Source organism: Macadamia integrifolia, chromosome 1 (genome assembly GCF_013358625.1).
Source record: "Macadamia integrifolia cultivar HAES 741 chromosome 1, SCU_Mint_v3, whole genome shotgun sequence".
Taxonomy (NCBI): Eukaryota; Viridiplantae; Streptophyta; class Magnoliopsida; order Proteales; family Proteaceae; genus Macadamia; species Macadamia integrifolia.
Genome location: NC_056557.1, coordinates 30,541,193 through 30,557,700, shown reverse-complemented (window position 1 = coordinate 30,557,700; position 16,508 = coordinate 30,541,193). Strand labels below are relative to the sequence as shown.

The 16,508-nt window shown below is 37.8% G+C and overlaps 1 protein-coding gene across 1 annotated transcript in view; it reads left to right on the top strand.

Moving 5' to 3' along the window:
• LOC122073151 (protease 2) overlaps nt 1-16,201 on the top strand; it is a 44,735-nt gene extending 28,534 nt beyond the window's left edge. The window contains exons 6-11 of the mRNA XM_042637689.1: nt 2,024-2,182; nt 2,854-3,219; nt 3,792-3,857; nt 5,169-5,217; nt 9,488-9,611; nt 15,703-16,201. Of these exons, the coding sequence (XP_042493623.1) occupies nt 2,024-2,182; nt 2,854-3,219; nt 3,792-3,857; nt 5,169-5,217; nt 9,488-9,611; nt 15,703-15,793 (855 nt within the window). The 3' untranslated portion in view covers nt 15,794-16,201. The remainder of the gene's footprint in view (nt 1-2,023; nt 2,183-2,853; nt 3,220-3,791; nt 3,858-5,168; nt 5,218-9,487; nt 9,612-15,702) is intronic.
• The last annotated feature ends 307 nt before the right edge of the window (nt 16,202-16,508 follow it).

Here is a 16,508-nt window from a genome sequence, read left to right as displayed (position 1 = left end):
ATCCTAGTCATGGATAGATCACCCAGGTTCAGGTCCATAAGTAGTGACAATTACCCTATGAAGGCTCGCTTTCGCTACGGCTCCAGTGGGTTCTATATAATAATTGAGAAATTGCAATAGAAAAGAAAAAGGGGAGGAGGTTTGTGAAATGAAATAGTAATTCTTAAATAATTGTCGAACCTGTTTCGATACCATTTCAATTATGGGCTTCAAATTAGACCAGCACTTTGCACTAAGGCGACAGTAGCCTAGACCTTAAAAAATTTCCTATACGCCAAGGTGGTGCATTGACACCTATGCACTAGTCCACTGTGGTAGGTTGGAGTTAGGGACTTGGGGTTGCAGCATGTAATGAAGGGTGAACACCGAACAAGTGAACACCAGAGCAGGGATTGGGTACTCTTGTTTTCCATTCATTCTTGAATCTTTTTTTTTTTTTTTTTTTAAACAAAATATATATGATTCTGTGCATCTCACCATAAGTATACTATCTGCAAAAACAAATGAATATGGTTAATAAAAGCATCATCTTACAAAAAAAAAAAAAAAATCACTCGGGGATTAATTTTTTTAGTCAAAGCTTCTATGAACGGACTTTATCAGCTAGAAAACTTCCCTAATAGATGTTGCTGTGCTTGGTCATAGTTTGTGTCATTAACTACTTTGGATCTAGAAACTGTGATTTTTTTGTCGAGTTACCAAGGTGAACTTCGAAGGTCTCATACTCCTTTTGCAGACTTCACTACAAGTGGTAGAAGGTCTCATTCTCCCTTTCTCTGGAGAATGGATTTTGATAGATATGACTTTCGAAGGACCTTCCTTCTATTTGTGACAGCATTGGGAAGCTTGCTTTTGGAGCCGTGATCTCCCATATTTGGATGGAGCGTAATCTCCTTAGATGGACTTCCAACTTCCGATCTTTTTATAAGATTTGGAAAACCATCTACTTTGATGCCAGCTCCAAGCTGGGATGCCTTCGCCATCCGCCAGTCAGAGACTCCGCTAGAAATAGGCTTATGGCAGCCTCTGGGGCCTCTCCCCCACCATCTTCCCCCCTCTTGATGTTCCCCCTCTTTATTGAGCTTTTGGCCTTCAAGTGGTTATGCCTCCTTTGAGGTCTTGCTCCTTTAGCCCCCCCCACCCTTTTCTCCCTCCTTTGTATATTCTTCTCCTTTGGTAATGAATTTATTTATTCACCCAAAAAAATGTCTGCAATAATGTTTTGTTTTTTTTTTTGGTAGAACCAATAATGTTTTGTTCTGTATACAAAAATGAATGAATTGAGAACAATCATCCCACTATGCTTGATTAGTTTGATGATACAAAGGATCTAAGGACCAGAGAAATTTCAGTCTGATGGCCCATGAAAACACTATACAATACCATTGACTAAACCATCCCAAACCTGACCCAAGCGTGGGGGATAATCTTTGGACTGGCTTGGCCCAAAGTCAGCACTGGCCTGAACCCAGTCCAGTTCCATGCATAGTGGTCGTCAACTCGGTAGTACCTATAATTGCAGAAAAGATCACCTACATAGAATTAGTCAGACCATTCTAGTCAACCAATTCAACATCTCCTTGTTGCTTTTCACCCTCATCTCTATGTGGGTCTCATTCTATGAGGAAACTTCAATATGCTCAACTTGGAAATGACTTCTTCTTTAGCGTGTACTTAATATAAACTTTCTGTTTACATGATTTGGGATATTTATTGAAATTTTTGGTGAATCAAGGGAGAGTCGTGAGAAAGTCATAGATGGATTTTGGAACTTTTTTTTTTTTTTTTTTAAATTATTTAAAGGGGACTTAGTGTGCCATAATTTTGAATTTCTCTGGATATTGTTATATCTAGAGAATCTATTGAACCCAACAATGGGAAATTGGTTTTCAGATGTCCATTATTTAGTTCCTGGGTAACTTCTTCAAAAGTTTGTTCCTTTTGGGTGTGTGTGTGTGTGTTTTTCATTTGGGGGGGGGGGGGGAATGTTGTGCTACTTACTGATGTTCACCATTTTTTGCAGGTTTTAGGAGGTTTTGATGCATCAAATTATGTGACTGAGAGAAAGTTGGCCACCGCTCCGGATGGTACTCAGGTTCCAATATCAATTATATATCGAATGAATCTTGTGAAGCTTGATGGATCTGATCCATTACTACTTTATGGCTATGGTTCATATGAGGTAAAAATTGTGAGTTTTGGGCTTTACTAGTAACGATAATCACTTCTGCAAATAAGCACTTTAAGGAAATCATAATAATTCACACGCAAAGGCTGAAGATAAGATCCATATGGGTCCCAGGAAATAGTAACAATATATTTCCCCTATTATCACTACGGCACCTAAAACAAGACTAAATAACTTAAAAAACTGTACTATATAACAAGCCACATTATTACAATACATCCAAGTTACAAAGTACAAATCAAAGGCCCAAAATAAAAAGATAAAATCACATTCTATGGTGATGATCATGCTCCTGCATTAGAGCTGTTTCCTTGGATTGAAGATCTTCATATGTGAACTAAAATCGGACTGCTTAATTCTCCCTTGCTCTTTTATTCTTCTCAAAAGAAAGAAAGAAAAAAAAAGAGAGGACCTCTCTAGCTCAAAGCTACGCCAAATGAACACAATAATAACTGCCTAATTACTTAAAAAAGGGGGGGGGGTTAAAAAATATTTGTTTATGTTTGGTCCATTGATCTACTCTTCAAAATAATATTTGGTTTTTTGAGGAAAGACAATGTTAGATCAATCAGTGTGATCAAATCTTTGTATTCTGTTTTTGTATTCATCTCTTTTAACTTTTATTTACTTAATTAATCCAATAGAGTCAGCCACTTTTATGACAGATATGCATTGATCCCAGTTTCAAGGCATCAAGGCTATCTTTGTTGGACCGGGGCTTTATTTTTGCAATAGCTCACATTCGTGGAGGTGGTGAAATGGGGAGGAAGTGGTATGAAAACGGGAAACTGCTGAAGAAGAAAAACACTTTCACTGACTTTATTGCCTGTGCAGAATATTTGATAGAAAACAAGTACTGCTCAAAGGAAAAGTTATGCATTAACGGACGAAGTGCAGGAGGGTTGCTTATTGGTGCTGTTCTCAACATGCGGCCTGATTTGTTCAAGGCAGCAGTGGCAGGAGTTCCATTTGTTGACGTTTTGACTACAATGCTTGATCCAACCATCCCTCTTACAACTTCAGAGTGGGAGGTCATTTCTTTTCCTTCATCTTGAGAATTTTGATCCAAGTCAAGTCATTGTATTACCGATACAGTTATAGGAAGCAGTATCCAGACCCAACAATTTATGTGTTTATTTTATGAGAATTGAGTTCTGGACTCCAATATGATATGCTTTTTCACAAGTATACCATCTATTCTATTTCAGTCAATTGGCAAGAAAAATGTATAGGAATTGTATGATTACTATTTTCTGAATTTGATTCTGCATACTTTTGCCAAGAAAATCTTGTGGGAACAGTTCAGTGGTAGCTACTCCTTTTTTCATTTTCTTTAGTAAGCTAGACTAGGAATTGAGTCTCTTATTAGCAGCTAAAGAATCTGGATCTAGAATTCCTGGACAAACAAAAGAATTGAAAGGGTACCTTAGAAATACTGTAGTCTATTATACTTGGATTATTACAATTTCTCTTCTATTCATGTTCTATTGTTGATGTTTCCCTAGGTGGTATTTTTGTGAAAATATGTAATGCAACCTATGAATATGTAAAACCGATGTTTACATGGTTGCATCCTATGCTAAGTTCTTTATTGTTTCTGCAGGAATGGGGTGATCCTAGGAAGGAGGAATACTATTTCTATATGAAGTCTTATTCTCCTGTTGATAATGTAAGCACCAACTTCTGCTGCTGCTATTGGATATTAAGCGAATGTTGGGGTTTAGGCAAGAGTACAATCTGCTATACTAGTTAACAAGTTAACACAAATGAATATATGAAAATGTTTGGTCAGCTCCATCTGTTCCTTCAGATTCTTAAACTGCATTCCCGCAAAACCACGACTCATGCTAACTAAAGTTTTAACAGCTCTTGAATTGTGATCCAAATCTCCTTTCCCCACCCCACCCCCAGAAAAAGGAACTATAATGTAGAACTATGATTGACAAGCAACCTAGTCCCAATGTTGCAGGACACTCTCAGAGAACATCATTAGACCAAATACCAGAATAGTTCAAAACAGACTAATAACAAGGATGAGATCAGATCTGAGATTAAGAATATCAATCTCAGATTTTAAGGTTACACAAATCAAAATAGAAGCAGATAATAAAGGGACTAATGGAATGTTGAATTAGGTCTAGGCAGGTTCTGAAACTTGCTCACAGAATCTGCAATTTTCTGGATAGAGCCAGAAAATTATGCTCGCCGATCCTCTTATCTCTGGATAGAACTGATAAAAGAAATTAATTAAGTACCTGTAACGGTAGATCAGATCTGGAACACCCTGAGTCTATGGAAGAAAAGAGAGAGATAGCTAGAAGAGAACCTTTTGGACTTCACACCGCAAAGAATCAATTGGATCAAACATCAATTTCATCAGCCTTGATCAAACACAAGACAAATCTCAATGGAGAAGATAATAGCAGCAATCATTAATTTGTTTATTAAAATCGTTCTTGCTTTAGGAGCCTCCTCTTTATTTATAAAGTTGAAGGGGGAGGGAATTACAAAATAGAAGGTCCTCAAAAAGGAAACCAAATATTCTCTTAATACGATAGCTACTAAAAGCTGAAATTAGAAACTAATTGAAATTAGAAACTAGTTGAAATTAGAAACTAACTACTAATGACTTGACTCAACTAATAACTTGACTCATAAGAAAACAAACATAACTTCAATTAAACCCAATTAAAAAAGAAACTAATGAAAAAGGAAACAAAACTAATAATCCCATATGTAACTTTAAAGCTCCTCTTTTAGGCCCATAAAAGTGGCCTATTACACTCCAAACCACATGGACTGAAGGCCCAACACATATACAACCCAACCCTATACTTATTCCTAATAAAACAAGTCTATTTTGGTGATTAATCTGCATCAAACCACTAACCGCAAGTATGACACCAAATAACACATGCATTAATTTGTATGGTAAAATATATTTTTGAAATAACCCATCTACAATTTTCTTTCCATGCAGATTAAGGCACAAAAATATCCAAATATTCTTGTCACAGCTGGGTTAAATGGTAAGTGTAATAATCTGCTTAAGATGATGATGATGGTTTCTTCATGACCACTTGATTGGTCTGACTAAGGATATTGTCTATACAATAATATATCTGGTTGGACCCTAGTTAGTTAATTCGCGTTTAAAACGCGTTTAAAACGGCGTCCCGTTTTTTTGCCGTTTTAAACGCCGTTTGCCGAATTTTTCACAGAAATTCGGTAAAAAACGGGAACGGGGCTATTGAAAGTTTTTTTGCCGTTTTAAACGCCGTCCCGTTTTTTTGACAGTAAAAAAACGGATTTTGAAAAATATAAACGTTTTAAAATAGAAACGTTTAAAACGGGGCTATTTTTTTTTATTGTTATCTAGGTATTTAGAGAATTATTATGCCAATTTATGTCTATATATTGCCGTTTTTTTGACACCGTATTATTTAAATATAAACGTTTAAAACACGTATCGTCCGTTTTTTATTTTTCCCGTTTTTACCGTATTTGACCGTATTTTTGACCGTCCCGTTCACGTTTTGATCCGTTTAAAACATGCCCGTACCGAACAATGTTTTTTTGCCGTTCCCGTTTTAACTAACAGAGGGTTGGACCATTCTAATTAAATTTCTACTAGCTTTCTTCATCAGTGGTTAGGGCTATTTATTCCTGTAAGTTTTTGCATTCTAGATCTCGTGCTAAATAACTGATTATGGGCCTCAAACTCTCACCAGATTGATTTGTGTGCCAGTAAGAAGAGGTGACATTGTTTTCCCTTGTATCCTGATTCCTGACCATGGTTTGTAAATTCCCCTATTTTAAACATGTAATGCTCATATTTACCACTTTCTGAGAAAAAATATCATTCTTTATCTCAAGTGAAAAAATGTAAGAAATTTTTTGTATTTTGTACTTTCAATATGTAAAGCGTTTACAACACCTTTTTTTGTTTTTGGGGGGGGGGGGAGATGGGGGAAATCTCAGATCTAGGTACCAGACCATCTCACAGGTCTGGAGCCCTATAACTTGCCAATGTCATATAGTTAGAAGACCAGGATCCACTGTTAGGTGAGTCTGACATAGGAGATTAATAAGAACCAGCAAGAAAGGATGTTGCCGAAGTATGATTTCATTTAATTGAACAACTAGGAAACATTTAAATTGGGTTCGAGAAAGTTGCCCGAAGTTTCTCTCCACGTGAATAACAAAAAATGGGTGGATGTAATGTCAGACTAACTACAGAAGTAATCAGTCCCAGTAGATAGAACACAACCTCCAACAACTCGGAACAAATTAGATTCAAAAGAACTGACAGATCTGAGAACAGATTCAGAATTAGGTCAAAATACTTTCGAATTTTCAACTAATAACTCAAATCAAGGCTCAGTTGAGCCCAATAATCTAGTCGAGTGGTCTTCTTATGATGCTTGACAAAACCTCCAAACAGCTACTGAAGTGGAACACAGGTTGGAGAGATGAGGATGTTACTAGAAATTAGGGCTGATTTAGGTCAAATTTGGGAGATTTTCTGTAGCTGTATCTCTCAAACCAGCCCAAGGTAGGGGCCAAACTGGATTGGGTCTCACTCCTAGGTCTCCAACAATCCCTAAAGACTGGCTTCAGACTTAGAAAAACTACAGGTCAAAATTTCCTCACAAGTAGGACTCGATCTGGACAGCAGGGGTGTATTCTGATCTTCAAGTGTTGCTGATGCTTAGTTCATTCAGTCTCTCAATAACAGTAAATAAATAGAAGATGATGAGAAGTAGAAAATAGAGAAACAATGGGATAGATGTGGGTAGGGGCCAGGCTTTCTCAGCCTTGGGTATCTCAGCCACAACTATTTCAGCTGTTGCACAAAAACTCTGATGTAGATGAGTCACTTGGGCTTATTTTATTGCAAATAAGCCTTGGGTTGTGTTATATATGTATTGGGCTTTTGATCCCATGGGTTTTCTTTGAGATGGGTCACTTTAATGAACCTAAAATATGGATAGAAGGTAGAAAAACGGGATTTAATTCACTAGTTTAGTTAATTGCTATTTAATTCAATAAATGCCCATTAGGCCATTGGTCGGTTGTAAAGTCTTATATGGACTATCAGTTAGTTAATCCTACTCCATGTTGGAGTCATAAAGTCAAGTCCTAGTCCTATTTTGAATTCCTAGTTGTAGTAGGAGTGTCTAGTTCTATTGGGAAACTAGCTCCTAGTAGTAGTTTGATTGCTATTCTGCTCTCTATAAATAAAGGAGCCTTTGTACTTATAATTTCAGATTGGAATGAATAAATTATTGAGTGATTACTCTTTAGCTAAAAAACTGTTATTGAGAGGTGTGATACCCAAAACCTTTGAGGGGTGTGATACCCAAAACCTGAGGGGTGAGATACCCATTCTTTTATTCTCTTTCACCCTTCTCAACTCTCCATCGATTCTTCTTTTTCTATTTTTATTTTCTGTTTATTGTTATTAGAAGTTCAGACCTGTTAAAGCATACAAAATCAGAATCAGCCAGCCAAAGGGTTTTTATTCTTGAAGCCAATCGACCCTCATTGCTGCCCAAGTTTGAGATCTGAACTGTAGATCCTTTGGAAGATTAGTTCTATACTCTAAGAAGATCAATCGATCCTCTCTTGAAGGTTATCTGAAGAAGACAAGTTGTTGTTCTTGCAGAATTCTTCACATTCTCTCTCCTAGGTCTGAAAATCAAGAAAGCGCATAACACCATAACCAGCCGTCAGAAGCCCTTCATAGTTGGGGTTTTTTGTACCCTCCCTAGGGACTATCTACACGCAAAAGTGTAGCTCAATCGGACTTCCACAGACTTGGCCGCACCTTTCTCTCTCCAACTCTATAGAAGGTCTTTCTCTCTCCTATCAGGTTGGGTTTTGGGCTGGTTTTGCTTCTATATGGGTATTGTATCCTTGGGGGTTTATTTGATGATATTATTTCTTTGTTTCTTGCTCCTATTTGCATTGTTTGGGGTTATAAATTGCGGAATTAGTTACTTGTAATCTACTCCTGCATTAAACTCCCTTAGTTTTTAGAGGCTAGCAGTAGCAAACTTTGGTTCATGAATTGAGTAAACCTTACATGCCTTATATAGCTTTGGCCCAAGTTGTTACAAATATCAAAAGTCTCAACTTTGAGCTCCTAACTGAAGTGGGAAACCAAACTAAAAGGAATGAACAATAAAAAATGAAAGCTTTAGGAATATGAACTTCTAAGGAAATAGGAACTTCCTAATTACAAAGTTTGCTAGCTAAGGAACAATAAAGTAGAAACTTTTAAATCTTCTAAAAGGCTCAAACACAAGGAAACAAAATCCTCCAGCTGTGCAGAAATTGATGGAAGCAAATACCCCTTCTAGAAACACAATCGGCAAGCTCAAGAAGTTGATTTTGGGCTGGCTCGATGGGCCAACAATGGAGCTGGCTGGTCTGGTTTGATGGAACCAGCAGTCCCCTTCTTCCTTCTTCGATAGTGCAACCCAGTCATGGGATCAGCTACATCAGGATGGGCATACGTAATTGTGCCACGTGGAATGGTGTTTCAGCCATTTTCATTGTTAAATATGGAGGGAATGGCCTTGATTGGCCACATATAAAGTTCCATCCCCAAAAGCAATCATTTTACCCTCCTGTGTATGTTCATGCATCCTTCGGTTGTCCGAAGCATTCATGTACACACTTTCGATAGCCATTGATTGTCAGTACTTTAATTTTCCACATGGCTAACTCCTTTTGACAAGCAGGGGACCTTAGGGTCTATCTGTCCACAAAATTTCACTCTCATCTGCCATGTGGGTGTGGCATAAAATAGGTGCTCGTCCAGCTATTTATATAGGTGTGCTTATTGAGAGAAATTCGACCCCAAATAAGATGGCTTTTCTCAAGTGCAATATTATGGTGGGATCTGTTTAGCCATAAGTTGTGAACTTCTGTTGCTTTAAAGTGATGCATGGCACATAGATCTGGTATTATCAGTGCCAAGGGATTCCCTTTTCTATTATGCACATATTACCTTTTCTTTCATATATTGACTCATTCAAATATATGGATGTATGTTTCCTTCATCTTTGATGAAGGTAAGAATTTGTACACAAACCTTAGTATTCTTCTCTCCTTGGTAATGAATTTATTTATTCATCCAAAAAAATAGATGGATGTCTGAGCTTTGAACCATACTTCTACCTCTTAAAAGCAAACTATACTGAATATTTCTTGCTCAATATTTTTCTTTTCATTGAATTTAATACGATCCCTATTTTAGTATTTCGTCTGAACTCTTACGTGCCTCAACAGATCCCCGTGTTATGTATTCTGAACCTGCAAAATTCGTGGCAAAGCTGAGGGAAATGAAAACTGATGATAATATACTGTTATTTAAATGTGAACTTGGTGCTGGGCACTTCTCAAAATCAGGGAGGTAACAATTCAATTTGAAGCATTTTTCATTCTTCCAACAAATTTTAGATGTTTTACTGTTGCGAATTTAAAAGCTATTTTAAGGACCAGCACCATAATCAGATTTAAAATGTTATGCTGTGGTAAGGAGAAAATTGTTTCTTAAAGAAAGCAGTGATTGAACTTTGTTGAGAAGGTGAAATAACGTGAGAATGTGGCCTTAGATAGAGTGGAATAGTTGGGACAGGATTTGTGTAGCTAATCCGGAGTAGTTAGGAAGGCTTAGTGCAGGATATGTGGGATGCTTACCTGAAAATGAGGCTAAAGGCTCTCAGCTCATTATGATGGGTGAACGTGGTATGCATCACTTGGATTTTGTGGGGAAAACAACATTTTAGTTACAATGTTCTCCATTTACGGGTCTGATAATGTTCACACAGGTTGGTGAACTTTACAAACTTACCACTTGGCAAACAATTGATCGACATTTAGGTGGGTTCATATTATAAATGGCTCTTCACCCATTTCATTGGTCAAATTTCAACAGAAAATGAGCATGGTATGTTGGTTAAAAGTGTTTCTGAAGATCTAGAAAATTACAAACATGCCACTAACATCTAGTATTAGTTATTACATTTTAGAGGTTTATAGTATTCTTGTAGTTTCAAAGGGCCATTGGTTAGAGGAATGGAAATTTTTTCGTGCTGCCAGGGAAATTACCTGGGTTCAAGTCTTGAGGTTGGACACTTTGCACAAAAATGTCAATGATTAGGACCGACTCCAAACTTGCCCATCCTAGGACTCCGCATAGGCGGGCTCAGCACTCGCCCCTTTTTTAGGGGCCTTCTTATAGTTTTCATAACTTTGAACGATGATTTGTCCCACATTACATACTTGTGGGCAGAAAATTTACCAATGACATGGACTCGCTCATTTCCACCGTGTTTTGCCATAGGGCAACTAGTTAACTATACAAAGTTTACCTACCTCAGTGAAACGTTAATATCCCCCCTGTAAACATTATGTGGAAAAGAAAGCTACCCCGGTTGTGCCCTCTATGGCCGGACACAAGACACCTTGGAAAGACACCCATGCCCCTTTGGTTGGATGCCTATGCATGCATTCCCAGTGGCCAAGGCATTGGCGCAATGGCCAGCGGGAGTGTTCTTTCTCCCCCTAAAATTATTTATTTTCATGTATCCTCTTTTGACCCCCCCCTTTTTCATGTGCAAAACCTTAATTAATAGATGTGATTTGGGGAACTTTGACTTATGTCAAACTGACACTCGCCATCTTTATTTATAGTAGAATGAGAATGAGTACAAGTACAATAATGCCCCCAAGGACAAATCTACCTTTACACCCATATTACAATACTTCCCCTTAAGTTGGTGCATAGATATCTCACATGCCCAACTTGCACAAAATTGGATGAAAAACCTTTCTACTAAGACCTTTTTAAAAGGCATCATCTAACTGATCACCAGGCTTAACAAAAGGAATACAAATAAGACATTGCTTTAAGACGATCAATTTCCACATGTTTCGTGTGATTATTCTATACTGGATTATGAGCAATACTAATAGCTGATTTATTATCACAAGACAACATCATCAACACTTAAACAGATATACCCAAATCTTAGAGATGACTTTGAAGCCATAACACTAGACCTTGCAAACATAGCCTGTTTCTTGCTTCGCTAGGTAATGATATTGCCACCGACAAAGGTACAATAACATGAGGTGGACCTTCGATCATCCGGTGATCTAGCCCAATCCACATCCGTAAATGCCTCCACACCCATGTGATCCTGAGGCAGAAAAGAACACCTTTCCCTGGAGCTGACTTTGAGTACCATAGAATACAAAATACCACCCCATGTGAGAAGAATATACTGGCTCGCCAAACTTACAACATAGGCTATGTTTGGCAGAGTATGGGATAGGTAAATGAGTTTCCCAACTAACCATTGATATCTACCTTCATCAACAAGTTCACCATCCTTACTCTTGAGATGAGCATTAGTCTTAAGAGGGTTGTTTGCAAGCTTGCACCTTAACATCTCGGTTTCTAAAAGATCTAGAGTATTCTTTCGTTGAGAGCATGGTTAAAAGTATCAGTCCATATCGTATCTTATTGGGTGATACGTATTGTACTGGTAGATACCGATACAACACACTTTTTTAACAAAAATGAAGTGTATCCTTGCGTATCGATACATATCTGATATATAATCGATACTCACCGATGCTCATCGATACATACCAATACTTAAGATATATATCTACAAAACCCATTTCATTTTTGAAATATAGCCTATTCTTCTCATTGGCAATACTTAAGTTTTCAAAATTTGAAGCGCGATTGCACAATCGATCTCCCTTTCATTTCTTGGACTTGATCTTTGAATCATTCATAGAAAATGATTTAAAATATAAAATCAAACTGATGTTTAAATGATTGAAGCATAAAAATATCCATTGAAGCTAAACATAGCGCAAGACAATTAAGTAGGAAAAACTCAAATTTTTTTTTTCTGCAAAGATTTATTTTACTTCTGTTTTTTCTATGTTTTAGTTGATTTAGGTAAAAGAAACTAAAAAATTGCATCAATTTGTATAGATTTTAAAAATGTTCAGAAAGTCAAAAATATACTAATATTACATGTAAGAAACCTCATCTCTTGTAACAATTTCAATTGAATGCATTTGTCTCTGAATACGAGGTTCTCCATTTTAGTATTTATGCGTAATACATGTTATATATTTCTTATTATAATATTTTTTTATGCCAAAGTGTATTTCCATGTGTATCTTGTCTATCTATGTGCATATGTTTAACGGATCTTGTGTATCTCTAGTTCGATATGATACACTATGATATGTCTCTTAAATGACCCGACCGATACGGCGACTGATATAATACCTCTAGTAGATCGAGCCTAACTTCCCTAGATCTTTAATCTCAAACTCCTTGCCTAAGTAGGCCTTCAGTCTAGCTATTTTAGTAGGATCACTCCTAGTGACAACAATGTCGGACAGTAATGTGATCACCAAAATTCTTGATAAACAAAGTGTGATCTACATTACTTTTTTATACTTTACTGACACCATTGCCTTGTGAAATGACCAAATCAGGCTCTTGGAGATTGCTTCAGCCTTGTTGTACCTCTTGAGTCTCCCTGCGAGAAAAACCAGGAGGGAGATTCATGTAAACTTCCTCCTCAATGCTCATCATGAAGGAACGGATTCTTGAGATCCAGTTGTTGCAACCTTTCTCAGTTGACTGCACAAGAAATAATAACTCTAATGGTATTCATCTTGGCAACTAGGGCAAAAGTCTCTTGGTAATCAACGCAATAAGTCTAAGTGAATCCTTTGGCAACCATTTTGGCTTTGTATGTATCCATTTTTCCATCAATCGTCTGTTTGACAGTGAACACCCACTTGCAACCCATAAGTTTCTTACGGGGTAGAAGAGATACCGGATTCCATGTGTCATTCTTCCCAAGTGCCCTCATTTCATCAATCATAGGATCCTTCCATCGTGGATCTGCAAAAGACTCTTTCTAGTTTTGAGGAATAGAAACTAAAGGTAAAGAAGACACAAACACCAGTTCTGAGGGACTGAAACAGAAAATAAAGACGACACAAACACCAGTTCTAAGGAATTGAAACAGAAGACAAAGAAGACACAAACACCCGATTGGAAGGTGAAAGAGAATTGTATAACACGGCATGAGAAATAGGGTGTTGTGTGCAAGTCCTATTTCCATTACGAAAAACAATAGGTATATCAAAAGAACGGTGATTATCACTAGGAGGAGGGAAGCATATATGTGATGAGCCTAAGTAGGAAGAGGGAAGGATGAAACACTGTCAGGCAAGTAGGGACTACCACACACTTTACCACTGCAAATCGTTGCCCCTGTCACCAAGTCTTGAAAGACACAATGTGAAGGAAAGAAGGTGACTTTGCAATTTAAATCCTTATTACTGCTACTACTAATAGATAAAAGGTTAATAGAAAAGTTGGGTACATGTTATAGCGATGATAAAGATAACAAGTAAGAACACTGAATAGCTCCCTTCCTGAGACAAGAGGATAGGGAACCATCAGCCATCCAAACTTTGTCTTTACCTGAAGATGGAGAGTATTGGAAAAATTGACTCGAAGACCCAATCATATGGTCATTTGCATTGGAGTCAGTAATCCAAGGAACGGATACAACAGAGGCACAATGACCAGCAAAAGAAACACTTAAGTTGGCACAATCAGACTCAGATGTAACCGGCTTAGAGGCAATAGATGACGAGGGCTCTAACTTGGTCGTCAGACAATGCAAAATCAAGAAGCTCATCGGGTGATAAAGAAGCACCAGTGGGGCAGTGTCAAAAGCCTCTATATGGTACGCCTAGGACTAATTTGATTGACCTCAACAACATCCATGAGAATTGGTAGGCTGCCAATGGAGTTTGCGGCAATATTCTTCAGTATGGCACTCCTAGCTACAATATTTGCACATCACAGGTTCCTTCCCTATAGTAGAACAATCACCCGAACATGTAGAACCACCACTGGACTGAGATCCAGAACCAGACTCAGATTCTGTACCAGAGTATGTTATCATTCTTGTGATATAGGTTGTAGCATGGCAGTACAACAGCGATCTTCAGACTGAACCATAGAATAGGCTTACTCCGATGATGGAAAGGGGTCACAAGTAAGAACATGTGCCCGAATCTGATTGAACTTGACATTTAGACCAGCCAAGAAGTCATACACTCGGAGCTTATCTTCATGCTTCTTAAAGTTTGTAGCATCAGTGGAACAAAGGGCCTGAAAATCCTCATAAAATCCAGCTCTTGCCACATACCTTGCATCTCAGAATAATACCGAGAAAGTGTCATCTCCACGTAGGAATAGGTATCCTTGGCAGCCTTCCATATCTTGGCAGCTGTATCCAGCAAAAGATAACCCCTTGCAATATTAGGGTTCATTGAATTCAGAAAAAAAGACATAACAAGGGAGTTGTGGGAACTCCATGTTTTTTGTGATGGACCAGCAGTTGTAGGCTGCTCAGATTCGCCTGTGAGATATTTGGGGAAACCATGAGAATTGATTGACAGGAAGTAGGATCTTGAACACATCAAATAATTGCTCCCATCTGATTTGATGGAGCAAATATGGAGCAAAGGGAACTAGGGAAGTCACTATGTGTTCCACGACTCACTCCATCCGAAACAATTGATGTAATGGTAACACCCGACATGACTGCTGATCTCAAATAACCCACGAACCAATCTCAGGAAAAAAGCATGACCGCATGCTCTACTTCAGTTTGCAGCAAAAACCAATATAAAATTACTAGATCTGAAATCGCACATTAGATCTTCTTAAGACAGAGAACAATTAAAAGAAAAAAAAAAAAAACCTTCGGTGGGAAAATCACCATTGTGGGTGAAGGAGGACTCACAGCACCAAAAAAAGCAGCCAAGAAAGAGAGAGAGGCACTAGGGAAGGGATCCCAAGATGGATCTCTGCTCTGATATCATATTGTGATTTGGGGAATTTTGACTTGTGTCAGGTGTTTGACACCAGCCATCTTTTTTTAAAATGGAATGAGAAATGAGTACAAGTATAGTAATGCCCCCAAGGACAAATCTACCCTATACCAATATTACAATAATAGATTGTGAAGAAGATAGAGTATCATTATTCATGCCCGGAGGTCGTCTTTAATAAAAGAATGGTAACCGAAATGCACAATAATGTGACATTCTCCCCCCACCCCACCCCCACCCCCACCCCACCCCCACCCCAAAAATAAAAAATTCCCTAGAACAATTATAATGTATGCTCGTTTAATCCTTTTTATTTTTTATTTTGTCCTTCACTTTTATATGTCCCAAACTCATGAAGGTCAGCTACCTTAAATATTAAAAATTTTCAGCAAAGTTCGGTTTCTTACACTGAATTGTGATGCAATCCTGGCGTAGGCACAGTTGTACAAAAAGACTATAGTATTGTCTTCCACCTGGATATAAAAATTCTTACTTTTGTTTTCCTGTATTCACTGTTTTAATACATTTATCTTTGTTCTGCCTAGATTTGAGAAGCTCCGGGAAGATGCCTTCACTTATGCGTTCATTCTTAAGGTATTGGATAGGGTTCCTGCCCCAGGCAATGGACAGGATTGATACACTTATTTTTAATATTTTGGGGATTAGTCATGGCAGCCTCTAGCACTTAGCAGACCTCGCAACATGGATTGAGGGGCCTTGGTGGATAATCTTCCTGGTGCTTTATTAAGGTCACAAGCAACACCGGGGATTGGTCCCCAATACCTTCTTGAAGGAGGTCATTGCATGTGCCATGTCTGCCGGAACAAAATTGGTCCATATTTTGCGTTGTAGTTTTCATGTTTCAATTTAATGAAATTAGATCCTTTTGAGATAAGGAAACATTTTTCGAGCAATGGATTTTTTTGAAGTCTTTATGGCTTGCTCAACAGTGGAAAAGACACAATCTTGGAAGAAATTAAGTTTGAAGTGTCCTCTAATGCTAGACATTGTATCTTAATTATGAACATAGCCAATGCTTCAACATACAGAGCTTCACATAACAGTAGGTAACAATAACAATAGGAATGTAAACAAGAATAGAGAAAAAGGCGGCTTCGGCAGGAAACAAAATGAGGTAATGAATCCAGCTCTCTTTAGATATTATACATGTGTGAACTCAATAGCCAATGAAACCATTTTGTTTGATTGCTTGCAGATACCAACCATACAGTGGCTTACAATTTGTTCACTTATTTTAACTCCTCTTCAGTCACCCAAGTACTCTCTATTGTTAGTTTAGGAAGCCAGTTGATGGGAAAATGTACAAACAGGTTTCTGTACTGGGATGTAG